Genomic DNA, 10,995 nt, shown 5'->3' with positions numbered 1-10,995 from the left:
AATGAACTAACTTATTTTAATCTTAATTTGTAATTATCTTTAGTTGTGTGTGATAAATTAAATATACAATTATGCGTGATAGAAATATAGACAAAGGAGTATCTTAATGTCCATCTTTTGTGCATAACGTAAGGGTGTGTTTATTTCAAGATATATTTGTAGATTTCTGAAAATAAAACGATTGAAATATACATGTTTATGTTTGTTATAAGTTTACTACATCTTATCCTCATCTATAAAATATTTCTGAGAATAGAAAAAAAATTCTGAGAGAAAATGGTGTGAATAAAGTTCCCATGTAGATTAGAATAAATTCATGTGTAAATACCTATTATAATCCATATTTTAAGGTTTCTTGAAATTTTATAATGTTAATCAAACATCTTTTTTTACATTGTTGTACCTTTGGGTTTGATATGGCACTATATTTACAGGTGGCTGAATTTGTCGTCAGTAATTCCCTTTGTTGTGGGGGATCATTTTAATCAGTTTACCGTTGTTGGTGGTCTCGCAAAGGCTCGTCAATCTATTTTACAGGTTCTTTGGTTTGCAACTATGTGGGAAATTTGGAAAGAAAGAAACAATAGGCTCTTCAATGGTAAAGAATGCTCAATTCACTACTACAAAATATATATTTTACATCATGGGGGTTTTAGTTTTCACATCAGTCGCAAAATAACTGAAGGAAAACATGCACACTGAGAGTTTTTACATCAGTTGATATATGCACATAAGGGGAATTCTTAATAGCATGTACCATTTACATAAGTGGATATTTTGAATGAAGGGAAAAAAACGCGGTGGCATTTTCGCAATTTGAGCGAAAGCTTTGTCTATTTTTTTTCACATCAGTTGTGTGAATTGACTGAAGGAAAAACAAACTTTTACTTTGACCAATCCATTCATCTATCGTAACTCACTTTCCCTTCCTCATTTTTCACTTTCCATTCATCTATCGTAAATCACCGTCCTGAACTCGTAAGATCTCACCAATATCTCGTAAGATCTCACCGTCCTGAACTTCACTTCGTAAGATCCCTTCTTCTTCTTCGTAAGATCTTGTAAGATCCCTTCTTCTTCGTAAGCTCACCAGTGGCGTGTTCCTTCGTAAGATCTCGTAAGATCCCTTCTTCTTCTTCTTCTTAACACAATCGTTTTTTTATCTTTATGTTTTCTTAATTTCTTAGATTGTTATTTAATTTGTTTTTGCAGCATATTTTGGAAAATTTGGAACCATCAAGAGATTGAGAATTTCCAGAAATAAAAAGGTTAATCTCTTATACTTCTTTTCGTCTTGCTTTTGTATCAACATGATGATGATGATTTGTGGCTTTGCTTTGCTTACTGTATCGAATTACTCTGTGTCATCCATTAGAACTATAATTTCGATGATAATTTTTCTAGAATGTTTCAGTCTAATGTATATTGGTTATCTTTTAATTTTAATAAATATTTTTGATGCACATTGCAAATTCTTCAAATTTATTGTTAAGTAGTTCTCATGATACTTAGTTCTTCTGCCTTTAGCACCCATTTCCTCAAAGGTTAAGCCTTTGTGTACCAGGAATTCTATCGTTTTTATTTGGTTGATTCTTGACTATTTTCTTTGATTTTTGGTTATATATGATTTAATCAAACTTTTGGCTTTAATTAACATGTTCAAAACTGGATCTATTTATTGAATCCGTTTCTTTTGGATTTAATCCGTTTTTTAATCCCTTCGTATTGTTTTTGACTAAATTGTTTTTGATGACTTTTATTGTTAGGATCTTTATCTTCTTCTCGTGCACAACTGGATCTTTTGGAGCAATTTACATCTACAAGCTCATCAGTCACTGGTATGCAAGTTCACTTCTTCTCTTTAAATCAAAATCAATGAATATGTTTAGTAGACAAAAACTTGATTTATTCCTTGTGACTGCCTTGGAAAGTGTGTTTTTCGCTGAAATGGGTTAAAAAAAACATAGTGATACTTACCTCTTGATGTACAGAGAATTCATTGTGCTGACTGTCGCATAGTGTAGGCTACAAATTATTTATAATTATAAGTAACCCAAATTATATGAATTGTTTTATGTAGTTTTACATTTATAAGAAACCCAAATTATATGAATTGTTTTATGAATACAACTACTATAAGTAACCCAAACTGACTGTCGCAGTTTGTGAATACAACTACTTCTTTGACCTGAATTTTGAACAAATATTATAAGAAACCCAAATTATATGAATTGTTTTATGTAGTTTTACATTTATTATCTTGTTCAGTGACTAATTTAACCGAACATTTCTCATTCAATAAGTTAGTTTACTATCTGCTTTCAACTTTTGGCTAAGCACACTTAGTTTAAAAACATATGTTTTTTACTAATTTATCTTCTTCACTGGTTTTGCAAATCTCTAAAGGAAAAAATTTCATAACAAACGTAGTATCTTTGAAATCATGTGGTGCGAAGTGGTTGTGTTGCTGTGCCATATCATTGAAAATTCAATTGATATAAGAAAGAAACTTTTATGTATTATCTGTCCAAAAATAATGTCTATGAAGAGAAATGTAGACACATTTTTCATATCGAGTAATCAATTTCCTATTTCTCCCATGCCCTGATCTCTAAACTGTACCGCGCGGGCTATCAGACCTGCACCCCAGTTGCCCTCCAGAACAAACAGTTGAACCTAACACCCATTTGGGCCTTGCCCCTCTTTTGTGCCTACGAACCATACTCAACATGGTATGATACTATATACTAGAGAGAATGAATTTTCTGGTGTCAAAACTTTACATTATCTTCACATGGAACTTTTATGTGTTATATGTGCAAAATTAATGTCTATGAAGAGAAATATAGACACATTGTTCATATCAAATGATCAATTTCCTATTTCTCCCATACCCTGATCTCTATGTTAATGTGTCACTACTGATATGGATTTGGATTCTGTCCAATGGGAAAAGTATGCAGTTATACACAGTTTTCAATCTCGGCTCTTAATTTGATATCATGTGGTTGAGATAAAATATTGTGACACAGTTTCTACTCTAAATCAAATCCCTACTGATATGCATGTATGTCTCAAAGATTCATCTGAAAGGGAAATTTTTTTTATAGCAATGTCTCTGTAACCTATTTCTTAGATTCATCTGAAATTAAGTTGTGTTTTTTTCAATAACGCACATATAGGGTGAAGAAATGGTACCCTAATTAAAGATAACGAAGACCAACGGACTCGAAAAAAAAACATACAAATATTAAGAGTTTTGGATGGAGGTATTTTAATTTTATGATAACATGTTTATACTATATGTATTGCCAAATATACATATCCTTATTAATATTAATTACTTATATTAACCTACACATTGTAGGTATTCAATGATCCAACGCCATTAACTGATGATGACTTATATGATTTGCGAAACCAATGGGCAACTTGTTTTCTTGACTTGTATAAGGCTTAGGATTTACATGGTATGTTTCAAAGCCAATCTCATAATTTCACATTTGTAGAGAGTAGAATTTTGAATGGACTTGTATCTGTCTTAATGTGTGGTGGTTTTGGTGTGTCAAGTGCGTCTGCAGTTGAGATAACTTTTTCAATTGATTTTTTTTTTTTTGTAGCAGAAAATTGATTATGATGTGGCTGAGATGAGACACTGCCGATGCTTACGACTGAGATGAGATGAGATGCTTTTTGCAGCTGAAGTTTAGCGTATTTACGATGATGATTCTGCTGTGGATTATTTTTTGTTTGAAATTTCTACTTAAGTTGTTGGATTGTTTCTACCTATATTGTATTCAGATGCCTCTTTTCTAGCTTGGAATATTGACGTGGAAAATTGAAGATTGATTATGTAATATCCAATTAGATAATATAACTCTTTTTTTTGCATTAAAATTAGCCATAATTTGTTTTCATTTTATTACTATAAAAAAAACCAGGGGTCAAGCTTATTTGATAAGCTATTTAAAAAAAATAAAAAAAAAATTATTTCACTACAGTGGATTTGAAAAAACTGATGTGAAATATACGTATTTAACTTCAGTGTCGAACGTACAACTGATGTGAAAACTGTTGGGTTAATTTTCAAAGTGCGTCTATTACATCAGTGCAAGCGGACCTGATGTAGAAATTTAATATTTCACATCAGTTGCAACCTGATGTGAAAGGATACTGACTTACCACATCATATCAGTTTACATCGGTTACAAACTGATGTAAAACGTCAATTCCAACTGATGTAAAAACTAATTTCTGTAGTAGTGATTTTGCAGGTGGTTGATAAAATTAAGTCGCTTTCGTTCATGTGGTTAAAGGCGAAGTTTCCTTCTCTTCCCCTTAACCATCATGGTTGGTGGCTTTCCCTCTTCACTATTTGGGCATAGGCTAATGGTTTCTTGTTTGCTATTGTCACTGTTTATTTCGGTGACCTTTGTAATTATTGTATAGACTATGTTCTTTCCTGGCATGTCTTATGCTAGGAAGGACTTTTTGATGTGGTAATATAATTCATTTTAACCTCTTAAAAAAATCAAACATCTTTTTTCTTAATACTTTGAAATAGAATTCACATCTTTATATTCTAAGTAATGTTATTTTTAAGAATAAATTCGATAAACATGAAACAAACACACCCTAATGTTATAAATGGAGGTTCAAGTTCTACTTTTACTTGTAAAAAAAGACTTGCAAAAAAAGAAAGAAAAAAATATTTGTATTATACTTTTTTGTTGTTGCAGACTTAGTGATCCATTTTTAATGTACAAGTAAGATTCGTACAGATTATCAAAAAGTAATTTAAAAGATTTAGATTCGTACAGACCGTTTCTGATTTTAACATATGTGACCTACCTACTTGCATTGATGTTTATATAAGAATAGAAATTTCTTCTCCCATGTGTTTCCCCATCCTTATTCCTTATTTACCAAAAGCATATCAAATCCATACCATATCTCACCTTCCACTACATTTCTCATCGATCCTTATCCATGGAATATGAGAAAGCAACCCTAAAGATTGAAAGGAAGATATTTTGCTTGTAAAGCCATCAAAATCCACTCCTTCTTGTATTCTTTCTCTATCAACAGTTGACAATAAAGTTGCTAATAATAACATTGCCCAAACTGTTCATATATACCAATCATAATCAGCAATTCATAATTATGATTCCAGTTTCAACCTAGGTTTTATTTATTATTATCCTCTTGCAGGTATTCTAGTTTTTTTTTTCTTTAAGAACACTCGATAGTAATTATTAGTCTTTTTTACCGTAAAATAAACTCCATTTAAGTTCTAAAATAAGAAGAGCACAATTAATTTGACTATGAGAAGTAACAAAAAAAAGATTGGCTATAAGTTGAAACATCTTGCATCTATATTTTTAAAGTCAATACGCTATCAACACACATAAAAATTTCAGTAGCGAAAAGTACTTTTAAACCAAAATCTTAGTCCTAACAAACATTATTTTTTTTCTTCACATATGGCTATTAGCCAAGAACAAGATTGTAAAAATCGGGATTTTACTTCAGGTCAAAAGGGAATAGCGAAATTGCAAATCGTAAAATCACAATCAAAATCGATGGATTTTACTTAAGGACTTTTGTAGAATCGATATAGGATAACAAAATCGTAAATCGTAAAATTGCAATCAAAATCGAGTTATAATTAAATATAAATTATATGGATATATCAATTCATCAATAATACATCAATTCCAAAATTTAACACGTTGTAAAGCACAGTCTAATATTTCAACAATTTTATTCTTGCACGCAAACACACTCTTAGTACTTTTATTTTCGTTCTCAACCATCACCATATAATCTAGACAATATATTGTATTTTTCTACGATTAGTTTTCCTCTTAAAATCATAAAAACCATTGAACTAGAGAGGCTTGAAAATAGTTACATAGATGCAATTATCAATAGAAAATTTTGAAGATTTCAATGATCATCTTCCTTTATATATAAAATATCAATTACACGCCTCTATTTTTTTTTTCATTTAAAAAAAAGCTCCGTGAATTTGTTCCATAGATATTCAATTCAAATCATACCAACTTCTAGAGTTGAAGTTTAGGGAATTGATAGATATAGTGACAAAATTTATCAAGAAAATTTCAAAACAATGTATTTGCTAACACCTTTCCTTAATTACACCCCATTACCTCCCTTTATAATTACAAAATAAGATAATTACACACCATTATCAAGAAAATTTATCAATGAAAACTAAGTGTAAGTCTTTTTTATCCGTCTGATATCGCTCCATCACACGTCGAAGTAAGTAGATCGCTTCCATAGTCGACCTCCGAGACATAAAACCAAATCAATTATCTGTAACTCGAGTCTTTTTTCTTAGTCTTCGTTCAATCACTCTTAAAGGAGAATTTATCTTATTTAGATTATGTAAAATACTTGCTAACAAAGTTATATGGAAATTACAAAGTCAAAATTAATAAATGCATGTGATTGCATAAAATATTGAATGAAATAAATAAATTACATTCACAATTACTGCACTAAAATTAGAATAATTATATAGAGTATGAATAGTTTAAGAGTTGGATTTATGCTCTTCTATATTAACACTCAAAAATCGTATTATTTTACCCAAGTTTATTTGTACCATTTTCTTTCCAATTCTCAATCTCTAATCTCTCTATCTCAATTATGTTAAGACAAGAACACAAGTCATTGACTTTCGACAATAGGCAAAAACATAAGTGTCAGTGTCGTATAGATATGATAGTCTCTTTAAGAGTAGGTTCAAAAAGATCTATTTATTTATTAAATAGTTATACAATTATTTTATTATAGATATAATAGTAAAAAGTCAAACGATTTCTTGGGAAGAAGAAGTCTCTTATAGTTGTTTATGATTTTAAACATTGAATTATGATCCTTGTGTGCTATTGTGTAAAACATGCTCTCAAGAGTCGAGTGTACACTTTGGAGCATGAATCCTTGTTTAAAGCCATTTGGTTTACATTTCAAAGATCCATACTTGCGTTCTTTTTTGCACAATGTTAAATAAAAATGTGCAATAATCTTCCGGTTCATTTATGTTATCTTTGTGTATTTTTTGTTAAATTTTTTATAAGGAAATAATCTCATGATTCGCCCAAGACATTCAAATTTAAAGGACCGACCTTGCATAAGACAAGCAGCGAAACTAGCAGAAATTTCACGCAGGGGCCAAATTTAAAGAATTTTTTTTATATTAGTCCTATAAATTATAACTTTTTAGGTTTAGTCAATACAAAAAAATATTCAATTTTTCTCTAAAAAAATGAGCGTTTTTGGTCATTTAATCTTGATAACAAAAAATTAAAGACTAAAATTAAATAAAATATTTTTTTAGGAAAAAATTAAATAAAATATTAGGAACTAAACTTAAAAATCGAGAGTGTTAGAGACTAAAACCAAAATTAATCCTAAACTTAACCAATATGTTAAAAAAAACACAATAATTTTTACTTACATGAAATTAAATTAAGGCAATAACAAAGAAAATAAAATTTGACAATAACTATTTAAAAAAGTTGGGCACAACGCGTTTTAAAAAGTTAATTTTATTTATAATTGATTGCCTACTATATAGACTAATAATATCTTTTTCAATGTAAACAAAAAAGTTATTTGCAAGAAACTCATTGTATATTTAATCCGTTTTTTAATATTGTTTTGACAATTTTTATTCTTACAAAAGTTTTCTCCACATTTGTTATTGAGACTAAAAGTGTTAAATTAATAGAAATAAATCTATCAATCTTGTAGTAATTTCTTAACTTTCTTATTTATGCTAATTTTTAACAAATAAATTTGTTTGGGGTAGCTAAATATAAAAACATACCAGCTTATTCAAACATAATATATTTTTTCGGGTAGCCTTGGCTACCTCACACTAATGAAGGGATAGGCCCCTGCATAAGATGAACATGAACCAACATACAAGAACTACAAAACAAATGTATCGTACATAGGCCGAACACCAAAAAGAAAAGCGTATAACAACACTAATATATTAACTATATGCATCCAATTTTTTTTTTTTTTTTTGGGGTCAATGCATCCAAGTTTATATATTACGGTTTCTTCTCCCACTATTACGCCGACCTCTCCTCATCCATATATTTCTATAAATCCATTCTACCTTCCCATGCAATTTCTCATCATTTTCCATTATGGCGTATCAGAAAGCACCCCTAAACCTAAAGCTAGAAATGAAAGATGTTGTGCTTGTAAAACCATCCAAGTCCATTCCTTCTTGTATTCTTTCTCTGTCTACACTTGACAATAAAGACAACAATAATAACCTTTGTCAAGCTGTTCATGTATACCGGCCATCAACAATTCATGATTCTGATTCGGGTTTCGACCCTTGTCATGTATTCAAAGAAGCACTCTCAAAGGCTTTGGATTATTATTATCCTCTTGCAGGTATACTTGTAAAAAAGAACTTTTATAATGATAAATGTTACTAATGAATTGTTATAGCATAAATTTATGTGTGTGTATCCAAACACCGTTTATTCATTTATTTATGCTCGTGATCATAGAAGAATGTCTCGTTAAACCACTAAACCAACTTCTCAATCCGTTTCCCAGGTAGACTAGTGAGACATGCCGGAGACGGAAGACTTAGAGTCGAGTTTGGCGTTGGTGGTGCAGAATATGGTGTTCCATTTTTAGAAGCATATGCTAATTGCACCCTTTCTTCTCTTCATTACTTGGACAATACTGACACAGATATTGCAAAAGACTTGGTGCTTGATGTTCCTTCTCCTCAAGATAAAAGTTACCCTTTGCTATTCATGGTGACAAAATTTATTTGTGGTGGTTTCACAATTGGAATGGGGTGTTCACATGTTGTTTGTGATGGATATGGTTCAATTCAAGTCTTCAAAGCAATTGTTGAACTTGCAAAAGGAAGAAGTGAGCCTTCTGTGATACCTGTGTGGGAAAGAGAGAGACTAGTTGGTTCTTCAACAAGTACTAAACAACCACTTCCACCATTACTTCAACCAAAAGAACCTGTTGCATTTTCACCTTTAGTTCAACCAAAAACAGTTATTAAAATCTATTGTTTTAAGGTTGAGAGTGAGGTGATAAAAAAACTTAAGATGAGTTTGATGAAGGAAGGTGATAGTGAAAGTGAACCAGTTACAACTTTTGAGTCACTTGGTGCTTATGTGTGGAGGTCAAGAGCAAGAGCCTTAAAACTTAGCACCAATGGAAAAACAATGTTGAATATGTTAGTTGGTATTAGACGCAGCATGAAAGGTTATGATCCTTTGCCTATAGGGTATTATGGTAATACTACTGTGGATGGAAAAGTTGTGCTAAAAGTGAGTGAGCTCAATGAAATGCCACTCTATGAAATTGTTAAGTTGATCAAAGAGACTAAAAAGGTTGCTTCCACCGGTGATTATGTCAAAAACTCGATCGACACTCCGGAGACGGAGCATAAGCAAGATTTTAGCATGGACGGTAGCGGTGCGGTAACGATTCTGACTGAGTGGAAGCATTTAGGTTTTCTTGATGAAAATAGTATAGATTTTGGAGGGTATGAATCAGTGAATTTTGTACCAGCACCATGCAACATGTTTGCGTCTTTGGAAGGGTGCATTTTCGCATCTCCTAGTAAAGTTGATGATGATGATCCATCAATGAAAGGAGGAGTTAAGATTTTCACATCACTCCCTGTTGCTGCCATGCCAAGGTTCAAGGAGGAAATTGAAGCTTTAAGGTTACTTAATTGAAATGGGAATCTATGGCATCCGTTGATATTGCCTTAATGTTTTAGTTATGATATTCCTAAATAAAAGGAGAATCCTAACGAGTGCTGTTGAGACATTGGTTAAGGTATTAAAATTAGTAAGTTTATTGGCTAAGGTATTAAATTTAGTAAGTTTACATCAATAATAAAAGGAGAATGTTAATGAATGCCCTTAAGACACCGGTTAACAAGACACTATTTAGATTATGTTTTGATGATAACTATTCAAAATGTATGTGTTAAAATGTGTGTTTCTCAAGTAAATGATAACTATTCAAATTCAACCTTCTTTAGTGTGTGTTAAAAAATGAATAATTTGTCTACTAATCATGTGTTGGTTGGTAATAAGACAAATATAATAAAAAGGTCTATCATCTGGACATAATAATAATAATAATAATAATAATAATAATAATAATAATAATAATAATAATAATAATAATAATAATAATAATAATAATAATAATAATAATAATAATAATAATAATAATAATAATAATAATAATAATAATAATAATAATAATAGAAACTATTCAATGGTAGTATTTTCTCAAGTATAAAAGAGAAACTATTCAAAATGTTGAGTTTGTCTTTGAATGTCTTTCGCCTCGACAATCCTTCAGAAAGAATCTGAGGAAAAAAAAATACAGGTGTTATGTACTTATTTAAGCAAAAGGGGGAGCATGCGATAGAATGCCATCTCCATATCATAGATCAATTAAAATGAAAAGAACGCACAGGAATTGCACGATATGTGAAATTCTCTCTTAATTGATGCTAGCTTACATATTTTTTTTAAATAAAAGACAAACTTAGATATAACAAACATTTAAAGTGGAAACACCTTTAACTTGTGTGATGCAGTATACATTCACCGATTGACACACCAGTGAAGAAGCACCATGCAAACCTAAGTGATTTTTTTTTTGTGGTGAAGCAAAGCCTAAGTGATTTGAAAAGGGGTTGTACTTTTGAGTTATTATTATTTCAAAAGTTTACTTATTACTGGCAAACAATTTAAATTAGAATTATTGCTCAGTATCTATTTGTTGACCGGTTCCATATGCTAACCCATATCCACTTTAATATCTCCATGACTCATCATTATTAATAAGAAAAGTTGATATTGTGTTTAATTGTTACATTTTTTTAATATTTAAATTTATTCTTATTTATTTGTTACATGTGTTATTTGTATTGAAAATTGA

At 30.6% G+C, this 10,995-nt stretch overlaps 1 protein-coding gene and 1 long non-coding RNA gene across 3 annotated transcripts; both read left to right on the top strand.

Annotated features, from left to right (window-relative positions):
- The first annotated feature begins 621 nt into the window (after window positions 1-621).
- On the top strand, window positions 622-3,897 carry LOC146939216 (uncharacterized). 2 transcript variants are annotated; one of them, XR_015031587.1, is made up of 6 exons: window positions 622-1,117; window positions 1,213-1,268; window positions 1,767-1,838; window positions 3,183-3,269; window positions 3,368-3,470; window positions 3,624-3,897. It is a non-coding gene; the product is annotated as an uncharacterized LOC146939216 (long non-coding RNA). The 2 variants fall into 2 exon arrangements; XR_015031586.1 differs by having other exon boundaries at window positions 3,621-3,897.
- Window positions 3,898-8,124: 4,227 nt separating this feature from the next.
- Window positions 8,125-10,073, top strand: LOC146939215 (tetrahydroanabasine acetyltransferase-like). Its single transcript, XM_085752987.1, has 2 exons — window positions 8,125-8,448; window positions 8,617-10,073. Exons 1-2 carry the CDS (start codon window positions 8,193-8,195, stop codon window positions 9,768-9,770), a joined length of 1,410 nt encoding a protein of 469 aa, XP_085609113.1. The 5' UTR covers window positions 8,125-8,192; the 3' UTR covers window positions 9,771-10,073.
- Window positions 10,074-10,995: the final 922 nt, after the last annotated feature.

This window comes from Medicago sativa, chromosome 3 (genome assembly GCF_051527215.1).
Source record: "Medicago sativa cultivar Bolivia chromosome 3, Bolivia_mono, whole genome shotgun sequence".
Taxonomy (NCBI): Eukaryota; Viridiplantae; Streptophyta; class Magnoliopsida; order Fabales; family Fabaceae; genus Medicago; species Medicago sativa.
This window is presented reverse-complemented; position numbering and strand designations above follow the sequence as displayed.